We start from the raw sequence: 20,808 nt of genomic DNA, 5'->3' as shown, positions 1-20,808 counted from the left end.
GTGCAAACACACACACACACACACACACACACACGCACATGCGCGCACACACACACACAAAGAATTATCACTAGCAACAAAGCTCTACTTGCTTATACGTTAAAGTATTTAACGTCTCTCAAGACAAATCATGTTCGGGGCGCCTGGGTGGCGCAGTCGGTTAGGCGTCCGACTTCAGCCAGATCACGATCTCGCGGTCCGTGAGTTCGAGCCCCGCGTCAGGCTCTGGGCTGATGGCTCGGAGCCTGGAGCCTGTTTCCGATTCTGTGTCTCCCTCTCTCTCTGCCCCTACCCCGTTCATGCTCTGTCTCTCTCTGTCCCAAAAATAAATAAAAAAATTAAAAAAAAAAAAAAAAAAAAGACAAATCATGTTCTCCTACACTCTCATTGAGAATATACATATATGCAATGAGAAAAACATAAATACTGTACCCATATTGATACTGAACTAGTAGCTGTGACTATAACTACCTTTAGCTGCCACTTAAAAAAAAAGTTTCCACTACTCACCAATACAGTGTACACCAAAATTATAAGTTTTATTTTTGGAATGTTAACAATACTGAAAGAACACTCTCTACAAGAGATTTTTGATCTTCTTAGCTAAGGCTGTCCACGTTTTCTAGAGCCTTATTTTCTGTAGTCTATCTCATTGTTATTAAAGCCACAAATCTGCTGGATATGCTTTTTCAACTTACTCTCTCATCCCAGTTTCCACTAATGTCACGGGAGGAACGTTAAGCACATCCCATGTTGCGAATCAGAAACAATCTTTTTATGTAAGTGCAAAGTTATCATTTGTCTCAAAAATTATCATTTGTCTCAAATGTTAAAGATAATTATATACATCACATACAGGAAAAAATAAAAAACCGGAAGAATGGAAGCCTATGGAATAATACTACAAATAAAGTTAACAGTATATTTTACTAGCTGTTTTTTAAAATAAACCTTTAAAGAAAACACATAGCTACAGTGCACTATTTTTATTTTATCCACCCACAAAGTACTGTTTGATTGATTTCTCTACCCAAGACAGAACAAACTGAAAACATCGTATACTAGGTAAATTGAGAAAGGAACATTTGATTCACTGTTAGAATTATATCAATATCTTAGAAGGAAGACAATTCTATCATATGACATTCTACAGGTTAAATAATGGAACTGTAGACCAGGGATCAGCAAACTGTCTCTGAAAGAACTAGAAAATATGGTAGATGTTGCTGGTCACATATTGTCTTTGTCACATATTCTTTTTGTTTCTTTTTTCTAGTAACTCTTTAAAAATGTAAAAACCAGGGTGCCTGGGTAGCTCAGTCAATTGAGCATCCAACTCTTCATTTTGGCTCAGGTCATGACCTCACGGTTTACAGGTTCAAGCCCCACAATGGGCTCTGTGCTAACAGCACAGAGCCTGCTTGGGATTCTCTGTCTCCCTCTCTGCCCCTCCCGGCTCATGCACACACGCTCTCACTCTCTCAAAAAAAATTAAATCAGTGAAAACAAAAAAAAGTAAAAACCATTCTTAAGGGCTATGAGAAAAAAAAAAAAAAGACCATAGCCTGCATCTGGCCCCCAAAACTGCAGTTTGCAACCCCTGATACCACTGCGCTTAGTTAGCTATTTCAAGTCAACTATCAGCAGTACAGCAATCATTTTCCTTAAAAGACATTACCTTGCATAATCACAGCTAACTGTTCTGCGGCTGACTTTCTCAAGACAAGATCGATATCATCTGAGGTAAAGATTTCATACACCTTTTCAACAGTCTCCAACTGAAAACCAAAAAAAAGAAAAAAAAAAAAAGAAAGAATTTGTTTTCATCTACTTCAAATTGTCCAATAAAATTTTATAATTTATACCATAAGAACAAAAGCTTCAAAATCAACTTTACTTAAGTGATATATTCACATGATGTAAATTTGCAGCAATGATGCGCTATGTCAGGGAAAACTTAAGTTCTAAAACAAAGAGCCGTCATGTCAACTAAGCCTCTCTTCCTAAGGTAGATCTTGCCAGGAAGTCATTCACAACCCATTAGCCACCTTAAGAACTTCACAGAAAACATGCAAGCTACGTGACATTTCCCTAGGTAGCAACCTGAGAAGAGTGATCCCAGACATGTGACTGGGGACTTCTGTGTGGCTCCCAAAAGCCACCGGCTAGAAGACCTTGGCCCCCTACCTTTCCTGCCTCTTACACACCCTAAGCACATGGCCCTCTAGGGCTTGCTGCCCAGCATTCCAACACAGCCACTCCCAACACTAGTCACTCTGTACCAGGACAGGGTCTGAGGTGGCAAACCCAACAGTGAGTGGGGAGGGGAAAGTACAAAGACGACACTCCATTCACCACCCACTGCTATCTCCTCGCCCTACCAGGGACTCACAAAGACAGTGCTAGAACCCCTACTCCCCACCACCCTCCGTGTCACACACTCGGCCCAGGAGCAACTACCAGTGGTTAGTGCTCAGGGAGTCCCCGGCAGGACCTGGTGCGGGGTCAAGGCAGGTCGAGGCGACAATCCTCCTGCGAGGGCTGTCACACGGCCCCAGATGCTTAGGTTAGAAGAACACTGTATGTGCTTCCCCATTTAAAAACTCCACTGTATTACCTGGGGCTGTACAATACTACCACAGGCTCTGGGGGGCTAGCCTAAACTTAAATAAAAACTGATAGACTGTATACTTGAAGCCACAAGAGAAGCTATCAAGCACAGGAATGAATCAATGATGATAACGAACAGCTTCCTTCATCTACTGCTGCACTGGTCCCGGACGGCGTGGGTACAGTCTTGACTAATGATGGGGAGTTGGGAGCTACACCTCTGGAGGTACAGAAAGAGCCAAAGATTTAGAAAAGAGGTCAACAACAAAATCCCAGAACTACTATGACATTTAAGAAGTCCCTTTGCCACCCGTATTACTTTTTTCCTCTTGCAAGGAAGAGGCTGATAACTTTTGTCATGGGAATGGTCTCCTTTTGGCTTAGAGGCTATTTTGAACATAAGAACAAGAAGAATTTCCGATAGTTTTTTACGTCAGTAGCATTTGTTTTTAAGAGTCACCACAGAATTTCTTTCCACTGTGTTAACCTTATATTATATTTAAATTATTATTCTAATTAATTTGCATTTCCAGCATATATATTAAATGAAAAGGATATAAAGCCAGGCATGTAGTAGGCACTGAAGAAATCCAAGAAATATTTGTTCAATAAACAAATGTATCCAGAAGCCAGATAAAGCAGAAGACAACTTCAAACTACCATGGATAACCACACTTGAAGGTAGCTAGCACCTGTTCTCAGATGCATAAACCAACTGAAGAATGTAACATAAAATATGTGATATACAAATATAGCAAGTAAGCACAAAATGAGAAACTCAAAAGTTATGTTCACCTTAATAATCAGTTCTTTTCTGTCATCCAATTTGAGTTCAATAGGTTTCTTCACGATAAATAAATTAGTAACTCTGGAGAGAAGTCTGGCATCTATTGAAGGGCGCTTTACATGAGCCCCGTCTTCCCTTGTAAGATGGCACGCTAAAAGCTTTAATGCTAGTGAACGGACCCTAAAGAAACAAAGTGTTCCAATCAACGTTTTGTAATATACAATGCCTATAAATTTTAAAAGCCTACAATCACAAAGCATTATTGTATATCAACACAATAATTAGCCATGCTTATACTGACATTACTAACAATGGTACTTTACTTTTCTATTAAAACTTTTGGTGTACAACCACAATTATTTTTTCAATTTTATATTTATAAATAAACATCAGAAGTAAGGAATCAATAAAGTTACAGTTACAAATGAAGAGACAGACTCACTGAGACTGTCAACTTCACAGTCCATTATCAACACCATAGTCAATTACAGTACATTAACCTGCAAATTACAACCCTAACTCCTGATTCCAAGTCCAGTGATCTAGCTCAAAATCAAAAATTATCACAGACTTATGAACAGAGTACAAACTTTAGGTCAAACCTCCAGGAAAGTAATCACATTAATAACTAAAATGTGATGTCTTAACAATATATGAAAACGTTCTTATATTACGGGTTAAACAGATTCTTCTCTTAATTCTAATTTTTTTTTTCAACGTTTTTTATTTATTTTTGGGACAGAGAGAGACAGAGCATGAACGGGGGAGGGGCAGAGAGAGAGGGAGACACAGAATCGGAAACAGGCTCCAGGCTCCGAGCCATCAGCCCAGAGCCTGACGCGGGGCTCGAACTCACGGACCGCGAGATCGTGACCTGGCTGAAGTCGGACGCTTAACCAACTGCGCCACCCAGGCGCCCCAACAGATTCTTCTCAAATAAGGAAACGCAGGGGTGCCTGGGTGGCTCAGTCGGTTAAGCGATCAATTCTTGACCTCAGCTCAGGTCACAATCTCATGGTTTGGGTTGTGAGACTGAGCCCCATGTGAAGCTCTGCTAGGAGCGTGGAGCCCACTTGAGATTCTCTCTCACCCTCTCTCCCTCTCTCTGCCCCTTCCCTCTCTGTCAAAATGAATAAACTAAAAAAAAAAAAATAATAAGAAAATGTAAATATTTGTGATTCCCATCAAAATTCTGTTTTATCTGGAATGGATTAGAATTAAGGTCATTTCAGTGGCCAGGTGGGAGATTTCAAGAAAAGACTAGATATCGCATGCCATTAGACAACAAAATGGAAAAACAAAACACCATCAAGTAGACAAAGGACACTGAGTTGAGAGACAGTGAGACAACCAGGTACCTATCACTACTCTGACAGGTTCCTGAACTATATAAAAACTGGGCAAATTGTAAGCGAGTAATCCAAGTTCCAAGTTCCAGGTTTTAAGTATAGCTTATAAAACAAGAGTTAAGACCTGCGTATTCGGGGAGACCTCCCTCCTGCGGCCAAGGCTGGGTCACCTTGCTGTGTGTGGTCCCGTCACCCTGAAGTTCCTATATCGTAACATTCATCTTGCATCATTGCAACTAATAATAAAGTGTAACTGGCAAATGCTCTCCCCCCAGTTGCACATCCAATTCTGTACGGGCAGTGCCGCGCTCACGCCGTGCGCGGTCACGTTCCCACAACCTGCCACAGCTCTTAGGCACGCAGGTGACATTAATAAGTACTTGCCAAATCTAACAGAAAGCAGAAACTTGCAGTAATATTATTAATAGATACCATCTCCAGAGTACTAATACCTACTCCAAGATGGCGTGGGAAGTCAGGCAAACCTTCGCCCTTTACCATGTGCTGTTGGAACAGCTAGCTACCTACACGAAGCTCTTCCTTTGCTTTGCTGCCTTCGCCCCAGGCCAACGCCACCTGTATTAAACTCTGGGGCTGTCAGTTTAGGGACAGGCACAACTCCCAGTGAGAAGGCTGGAGTGGAATGTGGAAAGCATATACGTATGCATCTCCTCTAGTACGAAATTTAGCGTCTTTTTAGGTTTCGCATGTGGCGCCAGAGTCCAGTTATTCCATTTATTTCCTTCAACAAATAGGTTTTGAGCGGATTTATGTCCAAAGTACTCTAGGAAGTTCCGAGGACATAAAGATCAGCTGGTGGACAGGGTTCCGGCCTACGTGGAGTTTAGAGGCTGGTGGGACAGGGTAGAACTGACCAGATGAGAACAAGTATGTACTTCAAAGTGTTTTGAGTTCCGAGCGACAGAGAATTGCCTTACTGGGAGAGCGGTCTGGGCTGGCGGTGGGCTCCGGGGAGGGGATTTCTAAGTGCTCGGAATGTCCTGCCGGATCAAGTCAGTCTTTGTTGACCCGGGGACTCGGGGCCTCCGAAGGTGCACGGGAAACAAACTTCTGTTGTGTGAAATCACCAAATCTGGGGGTGTGGCGTACTACAGGAGCCCCTTAAAAAGGCACCCCCAGCCCTGTGGAGGCCGGCCCCTGCGGAGCACAGCTCAACTCGCCTTCTGCCTGCATCACTTGAGTCTACCGAACTTGATGTCTGGGCTGTAAGGTGCTACCGTCTCTTCTCTTGATTTCCCTCCCTGCGTTCTCTAGGCCTGTTAGACGATATCCGCCTACTTCCGGCGTTCTCAGTCTGATCATCTGCCTACAAATAAGCTCCTGCATTATCGGGACGTGAGGTTTGAGTGAAGCAAAATCATCCACCGTCAAAAGGACATCTGGCCCTCCCAGCCTGTCAACCGACTCTGTAAGCCTTGACCTCTTCTCAGTGAGGGAAAACCTAACCCCTGTTACCTAAACAGCACCAGAAAGATCCACGGGGCACTGGCAGAGAGGGCGAGACGACAGTGCATTTTTCTTCTTCTCGTTTGGTTTCAACGGCACTTAACACTACTGGTGGAGAAAAGAACACTTTCCCAGCTTCCCAAAGACCAGGACAAACGCCTGCTCGCTCTGGTGTTCGGTCAACCGGGCCGCTACCCTTTGACCGAGGCCTGCTTTTCACAGCGCCCGCCCGCGGAGCAAAGCAGGGTGCCGGTTCCTGAGGAGACACCACGCGCGCGTCCCCGCGGCTCAGCGGCAGCCCACAGCCCCAGCAACGGCACGTGGCGGCGCCGGAACCCGGAGCGGTCCCACAGCGAGGCCGGCTGCCTCTGCGGACGCTCCGGGAACGCAGCTCCCCTTCCCCCTACCTTCGTTGGTTCTACCCTGCTTCAGAAGGACGCAACACCGAGCCCCCGCCCGCCGTCCCCGCTCTCGGCGCAGGCGCAGCCCGGGAGCGCGCGGCTGTACTCACGGCGGCTTCTTCACGAGCAGCAGCCGCAGCAGGGCCCTCAGGTGCGCGGTGCCGGGGAGGGCCCCCTCGTCCGCCTCGGGGCTCGCTCTGCTCAGGAGGAGGACGCATTTTCCCAGAGGCTCTTCGGTGTCCGCGTAGCCCTAACGGATTTCGGAGAAAGGGAAGTGACCGTTTGCTGGACACCTGCCGCTCGACTTTTTAACTTGGAAAGAAGAACTGCGGAGGCCCGTCGAGCAGCCCCCGGACTTCTTTCAGTTCGGCCGAGGAGTCCCTTGGCAGCATGAGGTGAGAAGCTTACATAAAGCTGCGCTTAAAAATAACACTGCGGAACTTCAGGAGAATAGGCCAACTCCCCCGACGCCCGCCAATTCCTCTGTTTTCCAAGGCCCTGACTGTGGCACCTCCCGCGGAGGAGGCAGACACGAAGGGCCGCCTCTCCGCAAGGGCTGTTCCCAGAATGGCGCTGCCCATCCACTTTCTCACCCACAGACAGCGGGGTGGCGTGGGGGGGGGGGGGGGGAACCCCAATCCCCTCGCTCCTCCCCCTCCATCACCCAGCACGAGTGCCGGAAAAGCCCGTTCCCCAGAACCTGTTAATCGAAGTTCCCGTACGTACAGGGATGGAATTCACCAGGCAAGTTTCGTTACACACCATGTGCTTCCAAAGCCCCGCGAGCCTTGCCCGAAAGCCTCCAACGGAAGGCCGCCTTCCGGCCTTCGGTCGGTGCCACACGCCTGCTCCTCGCTTCTCACCCCCCGCCCCGGCCGGGTACGTGAAGTGCACGCGCGCAAAGGAGCTACCACCGCGCCCTGCTCGCCCCCCCATCTCCCTCGCCACCCCCCCATCTCCCTCGCCACCCCCTCCATCTCCCTCGCCACGTGACAGCTCTGCTGTGTGCACGTGCTTCCGTCAGTCACGCTCGACGCCAGACGAACGGGACGGGAGGTGGGGAACCGGTCCGAGTACCTGCAGCACGGGAATGACAGGACACAGAGACTCAATAAACTTGCTCCAGGTCGCCGCTGTCATCATCAGTCGTCCCTGCAGCAGATACATCAGAATGGCCTTGGCAGCGGCGTTCACCTGCCCGACGAGACGACACGATCAAAGAACCCGACGAAGTGAGGTCTCCCGCTAAGTCACCGTATGTGCCCGTAACTCTGTGTAAAATCTGGGAAGGCGCTCCAATTAACGTCCCTTCCTTCAAATTTCACATTCCGCAGCTTCACCTTACATTCTGGTCTCAACCCGTCTTCCTCCCTAACGATAAGGATTTCCTTGTGGTTTTGTGTTTTTTGTTTTTGTTTTACATTTAAGGTATATTTTTCCATTCAATGCGATGTTCCCTCATAATACAACCTGCTTGCCATAACTGCTGTACAGTTCGTAGCCTACATGAAAAACATAAACAGCTTCATCTGAATTCTTTGAGAACAAGTATGTCCTATATTTTGATTCTCACATTTTCCTTAACATTTCTTTTTATGTAAATAACACCGCAACTAAACCCATACATCAAAAGCAAGTTTCTTCTCAGCTTCTCATCACACTATCTACTTATATTACAATATTATCTTCATTTAACTGAGTATAATTATATTTGTCTTTTGCATTTACTCTTAACATGGCCATACCTCATTTTTGGGTTCCTGAATGCCAAATGCAGAGATTTCATACAGAACTTTCGGGTGAAGTAGAAAATGAATTCCATTACAAAGTGAAGACACAGGTTTAGTGACATTATGGACACCTAAACATTCCTGTAAAATAGTTTTAAAAAAATTCAGTGACACTAATTCTCCAAAGGACTCCTCTTTCTTCTGTTGACACTTTTTCACTTCATTGAAACTTTTCTTTTACCTAATAGAGGATGAAAAAAAAGTTCTCTTGCCTGAGCTTTTGAGTCTACATGATACGCGTGTTATGTTACTCTCTGCCAACAAGCAGTTTTCATAATGATAAACATAAAAAAATAACATAACAAACTTATCCCAGGGTGTTTTATATTTTGCTTACTGAGGTTTGAGGAAGAAAAACAAAATTCAAATGAAAACAGACTTGAAGTTTTGGGGGAAAGGGAGGACAACATATATGCAGGATATTTATCATCAATATATTGATAATACATCACTGAATACAAGTACTGACTGCGTACTGTCTCTCAGACTCATTATCACAAATTCTTTTCTCAATCGGAGCTAGAGAACACTATTTTCTTAGGGACTGCCTAAGATGGCAGAGGGGAAAAAAGCTCCCTGAAATATTAACAGAATTTAAATACAATATAAAAAGGTAAACATAAAATCCACAGTGACTCTCAGAAATGAAATTTTCTTTGCTCTGCAAAATTCTACTTCCTAACCACTACCAATAATTCAGAGGTCAAAAAGTTATACATACACATACGTACATATACACACACATATTTATACATATTTTTTCTCTTTAAATTTTAACTTCATGCCAGACAGCAACTGTATATTCTGAGCTTTTGAAAGAGCATAGCCTTGGCTTATGGTTTAAGAAAAGCTCTGTCACTTACTTCCTCAAAACACTTAAACTCTCTGACCTTCAGTTTCTTAATGGGAATAAGACGCGATCCTTAATGAAACACGCTTCTTCTCTCATCACTAAATACATACCAACTTACCTACACTGGTCTTTATGCCAAACAAAAAAGCACTAGAATCCCATCCAAGACCAATCCTGCCCGTAACCTGCATCCTAGCTGTCCTCCTAACACCTGTTCCTGTACCTGTGTTCCTGCACAGTTCCTGCACCTGTGTCTTCTTCTCCACCACCTTTACTTCCTCTTCCTCCAGGGTTAGTCCTGTGACTCTGTCACATGCTCTAAGGGCCCCCGGATCTAATATGCCCCTGCTGCTACCAGTCCATCTTCCAGCTCTCCATCGCAACACAGCACAAGTCCTAGGCCTCTATGTGCTCACTCCCAGGTTGTCCTCCACCCACACCAGCAGGACCTCAGGCCCCATCACCCCACAGAAGCCTCCTGTCAACTTCGTGACACTGAACCCAATGCGTTCATCCCTGTTGTCATTTGACTCCGCCCAGGATACCATACTCCCCTCTCCTCTCAGACACTTCTGTATTTCTGTTGCTGGCTCCTGCTGTGCCCACCTTCCATCTGGTTAGACCCTAGATGGCCTCTCCCCAGTCTCTCACCAGATGACCCAACTTGGCCTTGTGGCTTTCAGCACCATCTCTGTGCTGATGACTCGAAATTTTACAGCTAGTCTGGGCTCCACACTCCAGAGACAGTTTGGTGCAAAGCTTAAGAATAGAGTTTAGGAGTCAGACTGTCCGGGTTCAAAGTCCAGTTTTACTACTTCTAGACCTTGGACAAGTTCATAGCATCTCTGTTTTTTCAAGAGAGAATACATACCTTATACTGTTATGAAGATTAAAGTAGGGAATACATTTATAAAAGTACCTGATATACAGAATAAATGTTAATTGTTATCATTATTATTGCCACCATCATATAACTGGCATTATTATTATTATTATATTCAACCATCTACTTAGCATCTCCACTTACATGTAAAAAGGCATCTCAAATTTAACACATTCAAAATAATTCTATCCAACCCACAATCCAATACTGGGGACAATATGATCAATCCAATTACTAAATCCCAAACCCCAGAACTCCTCCTTGATGCTTTCTATACCCTACTCCCATTACCAGTAGACCAACCAGCTCTACATCCATTATGTATCCTGAATTCATTTTCTTCCCAGCATCTCCACCACATCATCGTATCTCACTGGGGCCACTACAGTGGAATTGGCCTTTTGGCTTCCACTCTTGACCCCTGACAATTGATTCTCCACACAATAGGAAGAGTAATCTTTTTAAAAAAGGTAATCAGATCAAATCAATTTCCTGCATAAAACCATTCATAGCTTCTCACTGTATTTAGAATAAAATTCAAAGCTTTATAATGGTTGGCAAGGCATTTCAAGGAATTATTTAAAATCCATTTCAAATATCTGAACATCAAAGCCAATTCCACTATTCTAAATTTCTGAGTGTAAGAACTATCCCACGCATATGGAGCTCAGCTTCTTGACCTCCTCATCTCAATAACATTACCTGCCCGATATCTCAGAACACTTCAACTTACCTTTCGCTTGTTTTCCTTCTAAAATCACAAATACAGGTTTCTACCTTGCTTAACACTTTGTAACATACTATTTCCCGTGACGTCCAGTGTATAATCCTAACTACTTCCTTCCCTCTGGCCTTTACTTCCTCTGATTCTATGGGCTATCACTTCAGCTACTCAGCTTACTTTCACCAAAGGCCTTCCCTCCCATCCTCAAGGAAAAACCACAATGCTCCATGGATCCAGATGTTCACATTCTCCAAAACCACAAACAACTAGCCAAAGATAACTATGCAAAGAAGATTTGTTTCACTAACAAGATTATTAAGACAATCAACTGGGCTCTCATTGCAACCCCCAAATCCTTCTATTTGATTATATCAAACTTCTACTCATATCAGTCATTTCAAACACATTGCAAATACCACTTACTCTCAATCTCAAAGAGAATATACAATTCAACTTGCTGCTCCACCTAAGCCCACCTAAGTTCAGTTAGCTATCAATATTCTAGATCCCAATGCCTTCAACTTTCAAAGGCACTAGCTTCTCCTAATTAGCCACTTGTCACCCTCTACCTTTCCCTCTCAACTGGTTCTTTTGATGAGTATTTCAACATATTAAATGAAGATATAACTTCCTAACAAGCCCCTCCAGGCTATGGTATCAACTCTGTCAAATCCATGGAAACAAGGCAGAAGTAATTATAAAACCACTGTCTACAGAATATAAGATTCCCCAAGTATAAACTACCTGCCAAAGATAACCTTACAATCAAAAATCACATCACCGGTTGGCTGAAAACAACAACATAAGAGATTCAATAGCCATAATAAATGAAAGCATTCTATGTAATAGAATGATCTAAATAAGATTATAAAATTAGTATGTTTAAAATTTTCAAAGAAACAAAAGAAGAAAATGAAAGACTATAATGAAAAGAATGAGTTAAAAAAAGAAGCAAAAGGGGCGCCTAGGTGGTTCAGTTAGTTGAACCTCCAACTTCAGCTCAAGTCATGATCTCACGGTTCCTGAGTTCAAGCCCCCCATGAGACTTTGTGCTATCAGTGTAAAGGCTGCTTTGGGTCCTCTGTCTCCCTCCTTCTCTGCCCCTCACCTGCTTGTACTGTATCTCTCAAAAATAAATAAACATTAAAAAAATATTTTTAAAAAAGTATAGTAATGAAAAATGGAATAAGCAAAATCTAAAACTTGATGAATAAATTAAAAGCAACAATGATGAGTTAAAGATGGATGTTATTTATAAAAAAGAAAAACAAGGGCACTTGCTTGGTGGCTTACTCAGTTAAGCATCCAAACCTTGGACTCTTGATTTTGGCTTGTGTTATGATCTCTCGGTTCATAGGATCAAGCCCTGTGTCCGGCTTCACACACTGAGCATGGAGCCTGCCTGGGATTTCCTCTTCCTCTCTCTCTGCCCCTCGCCCACACGCACATGCATGCTCTCTCTCTCTCAAAATAAATAAACTTTAAAAAATACATATATATTTTAAAAAAGAAAAAACAGAAAAATAACAACTGTTGGGGACCGTGCAGAGAAACCGGAAGCATTATGCACTACTGGTAGGGATGTAAAATGGTGCAGCCACAATGGAAAACAGCATGGCAGGTCCTCAAAAAATTAAAAATAGAACTACCATATGATCCAGTAATTCTACTTCTGGATATACACTCAAAAGAAATAAAAGCAGGGACTCAAACAGATATCTGTATGCCCATGTTCAAAGAAGCACTGTTCACAATAGCCAAAAGAGGGAAACAACTCAAATCTCCTTGAACAGAGGGTGGCACGTAAACAAATGTGGTATTTACATGCAAGAGTATTATACAGCCTTTAAAAAGGAATGCAATTCTGATATATGCTGTAACATAAATGAACCTTGAAGACATCATGCTAAGTTCAAAAAAAAAAAAAAAAAAAACAGACACAAAAAGGCAAACACTGATTCCACTTATATGAGGTACCTACTGCAGTCTCATTCAGACAGAAAGCAGAATGTTGGCTACCAGGGGCCGGGGGGAGGGAGAGTGGGGAGTTATTGTTTAATGGGTACAGACTTTCAATTTGGGAAGTTAAGTTTTGGAGATGGGTAATGATGACAGTTGCACAACAATGTGAATGTACTTGATGACACTTAACTGTACACTTATAAATGATTAAATGGTAAATTTTGTGTCATGTATATTTTACTACAAATTTTAAAAAGCAAATTAGACATGGGTGAGGAAAGAATTAGCATCCTGAATGACTGCACTGAGGAATCCCAGCCAACCAAATCAAAACAAGACACAGAAAATGGGAAAGAGGACTTAAAAGACACAAAGAGTAAAATGAGGTCTACCTAGATCTAATGAGAGTTCTACTTGGAGAGAACAGTAAGGATAAGGAAACAGCAGTGATTAAGAATTATCCAGAAATGAAGGTAGATATGAGTCTTTTGGCTAAAGAGTGATAAACAAGATAAATAAAAAATGTACACAAAGACACACTGTAATGAAACTGTAGAACACCGGAGACAAGGAAAAGATCTTAAAAACAAGTAAACAACAAAAAAAGAAAATTATAATTTAACTGATAGCAGACTTCTCAACAATGATAGAAGCCAAACAAAGCACTATTGGCAAAGTGCTACGGAAAAACAGCAATAGACCTAAATAGTTCTCTATCCACCTAAACTATCACTCAGGAATAAGGTAAAATCAAGGCATTTTCAAACACATGTACTAACAGTTACAGACCTTCAATGAAAATACTGAAAAAAATATTTCAGTAAAAAGTAGACTGAACCTAAATATGTATCAATAAAAAGTGTTTTCAATCTAAAGAGCAGTTAAGAAGAATGAATTGGTAAGATCTGAGTCCTACCATTAAATGAAAGCCATAAGGCAGCAAAAACATATGTACACTATGAAATTATATATTTTTTTAAGCAGAAAAAACAATTGCATACATTATTTATAAAGACATACATACATAGTACAAATATATATATGGACAAACACCAATTATGTAAGAGTGGTTGTCTTGGTGGATGAAAGAAGAGGAAAAAGGAAAGAAGCTTCAGTTATAACTAATATTTTTATTTCTCTGAATAAAAGAGGGTTAGAAGCAAAACTGGCAAAATGTAAACATTTGTTTTATCCAGTTAGTATTTACAAGAATGATGAATATAAGAGTACATTTTCAAGAGTACACAGTAACATGTATCTTTCAGTACTGATCTATGTACAACGTTCTTTGCAATATTGAAATAGTTAATATTTTATGTACTACTCTATGCTGAAATATTTTATAACTTAAAAATGAAAGTATTTTCTTCAAAAGAAAAATAGTACTATAGCTAACACTAAAACATTTAAGCCAAATAACCTAAATTTTTTCCTAAGCATAGAAATCACTTTTGAACACATGACAGAAATCATTTTCTTACAATACTCCCATCATTAACACAACATAAATGTCTTTTTAATTAATTTATTTACTGTTTAATTTACATCCAAGTTAGGTAGCATATAGTGCAACAATGAGTTCAGGAGTAAATTCCTTAATGCCCCTTACCCATTTAGCCCATCCTCCCTCCCACAACCTCTCCAGCAACCCTCTGTTTCTTCTCTATATTTAAGAATCTCTTATGTTTTGTCCCACTCTGTTTTCATATTATTTTTGCTTCCCTTTCCTTATGTACATCTGTTTAGTATCTTAAATTCCTCATATGAGTGAAGTCATATGATACTTATCTTTCTCTAATTTTGCTTAGCATAATACCCTCCAGTTCCATCCACATAGTTGCAAATGGCAAGATTTCATTCTTTTTGATTGACAATACTCCATTGTACATATATACCACATCTTCTTTATCCATTCATCCATTGATGGACATTTGGGCTCTTTCCATACTTTGGCTATTGTCAACAGTGCTGCTATAAACATTGGGGTGCATGTGCCCTTTCAAACAGCACACCTGTATCCCTTGTGTAACTACCTAGTAGTGCAATTGCTGGGTCGTAGGGTAGTTCTATTTTTAATATTTTGAAGAACCTCTACTGTTTTCCAGAGAGGTTGCACCAGTTTGCATTCCCACCAGCAGTGCAAAAGAGATCCTTTTTCTCTGCATCCTCACCAATATCTGTTGTTGCCTGAGTGGTTAATTTCAGCCATTCTGATGGCTGTAGGATGGTATCTAATGGTGGTTTTGATTCATATTTCCCTGATGATGAGTGATGTTGAGCATCTTTTCATATGTCTATTAGCCATCTGGATTTCTTCTTTGGAAAAGTGTCTATATATGCTTTTGCCCATTTCTTCACTGGATTGTTTTTTGGGTGTTGAGTTTAATAAGCTCTTTATAGATTTTGGATACTAACCCTTTATCTGATATATCATTTGCAAATTCCATTCCATTGGTTGTCTTCTAGTTTTGCTGATTGTTTCCTTCGCTGTGCTTTTAAACTTGACAAGGTCCCAATATTTCATTTTTGCTTTTATTTCCCTTGCCTCCAGAGACATGTTAAGAAGTTGCTGCGGCCAAGGTCAAAGGGGTCAAAGTAGCTTGTTTTCTCCTCCAGGATTTTGTTGGTTTCCTTACATTTAAGTCTTTCATCCATTTTGACTTTATTTTTGTGTATCGTATCAGAAAGTGGTCCAAGTTCATTCTGCATGTCGCTGTCCAGTTTTCCCGACACCATTTGCTGAGGAGACCATCTTTTTTCCATTGGATATTCTTTCCTGCTTTGTCAAAGATTAGTTGGTCATACATTTGTGGGTCCATTTCTGGGTTCTCTATTCTGTTCCATTGATCTGTTTTTGTGCCATTATCATACCGTCTTGATGATTACATCTTTGAAGTCTGGAATTGTGATGCCTACAGCTTTGGTTTTCTTTTTCAGGAATGCTTTGGCTATTTGGGGTCTCTTCTGGTTCCAGACAAATTTTAGGATTGTTTGTTCTAGCTCTGTGAAGAATGCTGGTGTTATTTTAATAGGGATTGCACTGAATATGTAGATTGCTTTGGGTAGTATCGACATTTTAACAATATTTGTTCTTCCAATCCAGGAGCATGGAATATTTTTCCATTTTTTTGTGTGTGTCTTCTTCAATCTCTTCCATAAGCTTTCTAGAGTTTCAGTATATAGATTTTTCACCTCTTTGGCTTGGTTTATTCCTAGGTATTTTATGGGTTTTGGTACAATTGTAAATGGGATCAATTCCTTGATTTCTCTTTGTGCTGCTTCATTATTGGTGTATAGAAATGCAACCAATTTCTATGCATTGATTTTATATCCTGCGACTTTGCTGAATTCATGTTATCAGTTCTAGCAGTTTTTTAGTGAAGTCTTTGGGTTTTCCACACAGAGTATCAGGTCGTCTGCAGAGCTAAAGTTGGACTTTCTCCTTGCCAATATGGATGCCTTTTATTTCTTTGTGTTATCTGATTGCTGAAGCTAGGGCTTCCAGCCCTATTCACCACCACTTGAATAACAGTGGTGAGAGGGAACACCTTTGTCAAGTTCCCGACCTTAAGGGGAAAGCTCTCGGTTTTTCTCCATTGAGGATGATATTAGTGGTAGGTCTTTTGTAAATGGCCTTTATGATTTTGAGGTACAATCTTTCTATCCCTACTTTCTTGAGGGTTTTTATCAAGAAAGGATGCTGTATTTTATCAAATGCTTTTTCTACACAGAGTTATTTAGTTTTTTAATTCATTTTTGACAAAGAAGAGAGAGAAAAAGAGAGTGGGGGAGGGGCAGAGAGAGAGGGAGAAAGACTGAGAATCCCAAGAACGCTCCACACTGTCAGTGTGGAGTACGGTGTGGGGCTCAAAGTCAAAAACTGTAAGATCATGACTGGAGCCAAAATCAAGAGTTGGAGGATTAAGCGGCTGAGCCACCCAGGCGTCCCTAATTTTAGAGTTTTGGCTTTTTTTTAATGTTTATTTATTTTTCAGAGAGACACAGAGTGCAAACAGAGGAGGAGCAGAGACAGAGGGAGACACAGAATCTGAAGCTGCCTCCAGGCTCTGAGCTGTCAGCACAGAGCCCGGCGCTGGGCTCAAACTCACAAATTGCGAGACCATGATCTGAGCTGAAGCCGGATGTTTAACCAACTGAGCCATCCAGGCACCTCCCTAATTTTAGATTTTTAGTAAGAGAACCCAATGGCGCCCAGCTGGCTCAGCAGATAGAGCATGCGACTCTTGATATCAGGGTTATAAGTTCAAGCCTCACATTGGGCATGGAGCCTACTTTAAAAGAAAAATAAAATGCTATTTAAAAAAGAGAAAGAAAGAAAGAAAGAAAGAAAGAAAGAAAGAAAGAAAGAAAGAAAGAAAGAAAGAAAGAAACCCACTATTTGCTCTCCCCACGAAAAACAAAACAAAACAAAACCCAAAAAACCCACCTTAATAATTTCCAAACAGCAGTTGTAAGTTTCAACTTTCACTTGCAGTAATGGGTGAGATAACATTCGAAGAAACACCTTCTGACTTTCTCCTTGAAGTAATGGACTGGCCTGTGCAGATTTCCAGCTGGTAAAAAGGTAAAACATCCAAGACATCTAAGGTAAGCGAGTTACTAAAGAGATTGAAAAGAATATTGGAAAGGGTTTCTTCCTACTCCAGTTCCTCCAAGTGGGATCTTATTTAACTAACCCAATATTAATATCTGTCCAAGCACTTGTTTCAAGGCAGAAAATATTCTCTTAAAAAGTACCCAAGGGGTGCCTGGGTGGCTCAATTGGCTAAGCGTCCGACTTCAGCTCAGGTTGTGATCTCACGGTTCGTGAGTTCAAGCCCCACATCAGGCCCTGTGCTGACACCTCAGAGTCTGCTTCAGATGGTGTCTCCCTCTCTCTACTCCTCCTCTGCTCATGTTCTATCTTTCTCTCTCTCAAAAATAAATATCAAAAAATATTTTTTTTAAAGTACCCATACAAGTCTTTAAAAACCCATATTTGGAATGTAAACTGATACAGCCATTATGGAAAACAGTACAGTGTTTCCTCAAGATTAAAAATAGAACTACTATATGATCCATCAATCCCACTTCTCATTATGAATCCAAAGGAAATGAACTCAGAATCGCAAAGAAATACCTGTTCTCCCATGTTCATCCTAGTATTACTCATAACAGCCAACACAGTCGACCTCTGAACAACACAAGGGTTAGGGGCACCAACCTCTATGCAGTTAAAAATCCATGTATAACTTCTGACTCCCCAAAAACTTAACTACTAATAGCTTACTGTTGACCAGAAACCTTCCCAATAATTTTAACAGCCAATAATACATATTTTGTACGTTATATGCATTATACGTTGTACTCTTATAATAAAGTAAGCTAGAGGAAAAAAAGTTTGAACAATCATAAGGGAAAAGACATTTACAGTAGTATACACATATTTATTGAAAAAAATCTGGGGCGCCTGGGTGGCTCAGTCGGTTGAGCGTCCGACTTCGGCTCAGGTCATGATCTCACAGCTTGTGAGTCCGAGCCCCATGTCGGGCTCTGTGCTCACAGCTCGGAGCCTGGAGTCTGCTTCAGATTCTGTGTCTCCCTCTCTCTCTGCCCCTTCCTCACTCATGCTCTGTCTCTCTCTCTCTCTCTCTCTCTCTCAAGAATAAATAAAACATTTAAAAAAAAAAGAAAAAAAAATCTGCATTACCCTCGCAGTTCAAACCTGTATCATTCAAGGGTAACCATATATGGAAACAACTCAAGTGTCCATTAATGGATACACAAGTAAAGAAAATGTGGTGTATATATACAATGGAACATTATTCAACCTTAAAAAAAAAAAAAAAGGAAATCCTATCATTTGTGACAACACAGATGAAGCAGGAGTCCATTAGGCTAAGTAACTTAAGCCAGGTACAGAAAAGACAAATACACGGCATAATCTCATTTACATGTGTAATCTAAAGAAGTCAAACTCATAGAAGCAGAGAGTAGAATGGTGGTGACCAGGGACTGAGGAATAGGAGAAATAGGGAGATGTTGTTCAAAAGGTACAAAGTTTCAGTTATTCAGAATGAATACATTCTGGAGATCTAATATACTCTATGAGGACTAGAGTTAATAATACTGTATTGTATCCTTGATACTTGTTAAGAAAACAGATCTTAAATGTTCTTACCACACACACACACACACACACACACACAAACATAGTGACTATGTGAGGTAATAAATAAATAAATAAATCCCATACTTAATCAATATTTATCATCATGGAATTTACTCCTTCCAAAAGCAATGAAGACCCTAAATTCTAAATAGGAATCTGCTCCAATGTCTTCAAAATAAACAGTGCATGACGCATTCTAAAAATCCATATAGGAAAACAGTAGGAAGCAATGAAACTTACATTTAAAAACCCTCATTTTAAGTTATTAATCAAAACTTTAGAGACAAATAAACAAATATGCTTGAATACTTGGTTTGGATGGACACCAAAACAAATGTATAAAAATTCAGGGATAATTCATTTTGATTATAGGCATGGTATTTTTAAAGTTTACCCTATAAAATAGTTAACTGCCCTAATGCAGCTATACATATACAGTTCAGAGGTCAAACATACATAAAAACAATTTTAATTAAAAAACAGTAAAAATTAAGGCCAGTTCTGTTTTCATTGTTCCTAAGTGCACACATACACAATATATCCTATAATAATATAATCATATCGAGAAAGCGAGTATTACATCTTTGAACACATGCAGATGATTTCCTTTATTAGGGGGAAATGCTGATGATAGGAAAAGCTTCGCAAGGCTTGGTCTGCCAGCTCCACTAATTCTAAGAGATTCTTCTCTCCCTAAAAAAAACAGCAGAAGGGAACAGTAAATGTCAAGTTCATGTACAGTAGAATTCTCAACAGCTAACTAAGCAACTTCAAGAAATTAGATCATTCAAAGACCCTGAGACTGTTCACATTTACTTAAGTCCACTTTCCTAACAAGCAAACTAAAAATGTCAGCTTAGGGGGGAAAATTCCTAGCTAAATGCCACAAGAGACTATTTTTCACTTCCAAGTAGGCTTAAAGTTACAATCGAGTGGCCACGTTCTTTGACAGTTTGTAGCCCTATCTCCCTACTAACTGTAGACTCAAAGCAGGACTTGTGTATTTTATGATCCACTTCCCCTTCTACATGCTGACCGCTTCTACAAACATAAAGGACAACCAACACATCATGATTAACTGACCATGCAGAATATCACGGAAATAATTTGACAATCTGAACTTCTATCACGGAAGAAACAAGAAGCCAGCAGCAGTGAGATATGGCAAAACAAAAGGAAAAAATAACAGGTAAATAAAGGAAAATTAGAACTAAGAGGTTGAGATAACTTCCACTGTAGGAAACAAAAGGAATAAAAATTTATTTCCTAATTTTTTAGATCTTCAGGACCCATTTTGGTACTTCCAAACAGTAAACAACTATTAGAGTCAGTGTCTATTTTAAGACTCATAAACCCCTTTACTGACAACATACTAAATATCCTAAAAGTATCTCTAAAAGGGATAAATAACAATACATAATCTTTGCCATAACACTGCACCTAAAGTCATTCTACCTTACAATCTACCTCGTTATTGTATTTAATAAAAAATCAGGCTCTTTGTGTATGTAATAAGTCTATGAAATATTAAAGGAAAAATATGTCTACAGAAAGCACTAAAATGGCCCTTATAGTTGTTTATGTCAATTGCCACTGTTCACACACAGTAAGTCACTTCAAAAAGGAACTCTCTATTCAATATTAAGACATTGATAATAATTACTGCCTTTTTAAAAACCAATGGGTCTCATCAATGCACACCAATCATTATTCTAAAGTCTTTATTTTACCTTTACACAAATCATATACTTACCTTGATCTGAAAAATGAACGCTCAATAATAATGTATCTCACCTCAAATATTCAATTG

General features: G+C 40.6%; 1 protein-coding gene and 1 long non-coding RNA gene across 6 annotated transcripts in view; one reads left to right on the top strand and one right to left on the bottom strand.

Annotated features, from left to right (window-relative positions):
• Window positions 1-20,808, bottom strand: part of RTTN (rotatin) — a 162,618-nt gene that overhangs the window by 110,528 nt on the left and 31,282 nt on the right. For all 5 annotated transcript variants that reach the window (XM_058691835.1, XM_058691836.1, XM_058691837.1 and 2 more), the window contains 7 exons: window positions 19,579-19,691; window positions 17,274-17,400; window positions 8,360-8,485; window positions 7,692-7,808; window positions 6,725-6,864; window positions 3,406-3,577; window positions 1,679-1,778 (listed from right to left, as the gene is read on the bottom strand). In XM_058691835.1, the coding sequence (XP_058547818.1) occupies window positions 1,679-1,778; window positions 3,406-3,577; window positions 6,725-6,864; window positions 7,692-7,808; window positions 8,360-8,485; window positions 17,274-17,400; window positions 19,579-19,691 (895 nt within the window). The remainder of the gene's footprint in view (window positions 1-1,678; window positions 1,779-3,405; window positions 3,578-6,724; window positions 6,865-7,691; window positions 7,809-8,359; window positions 8,486-17,273; window positions 17,401-19,578; window positions 19,692-20,808) is intronic.
• LOC131489928 (uncharacterized) overlaps window positions 17,326-20,808 on the top strand; it is a 33,908-nt gene continuing 30,425 nt past the window's right edge. Inside the window, exon 1 of the long non-coding RNA XR_009250829.1 lies at window positions 17,326-17,434. This is a non-coding gene — a long non-coding RNA (uncharacterized LOC131489928). The remainder of the gene's footprint in view (window positions 17,435-20,808) is intronic.

The sequence above is a fragment of the Neofelis nebulosa genome, chromosome 11 (assembly GCF_028018385.1).
Source record: "Neofelis nebulosa isolate mNeoNeb1 chromosome 11, mNeoNeb1.pri, whole genome shotgun sequence".
Classification (NCBI taxonomy): domain Eukaryota; kingdom Metazoa; phylum Chordata; class Mammalia; order Carnivora; family Felidae; genus Neofelis; species Neofelis nebulosa.
Note: the sequence above shows the minus strand (reverse complement) of the source record. Positions and strands in the feature narration are given on the sequence as shown.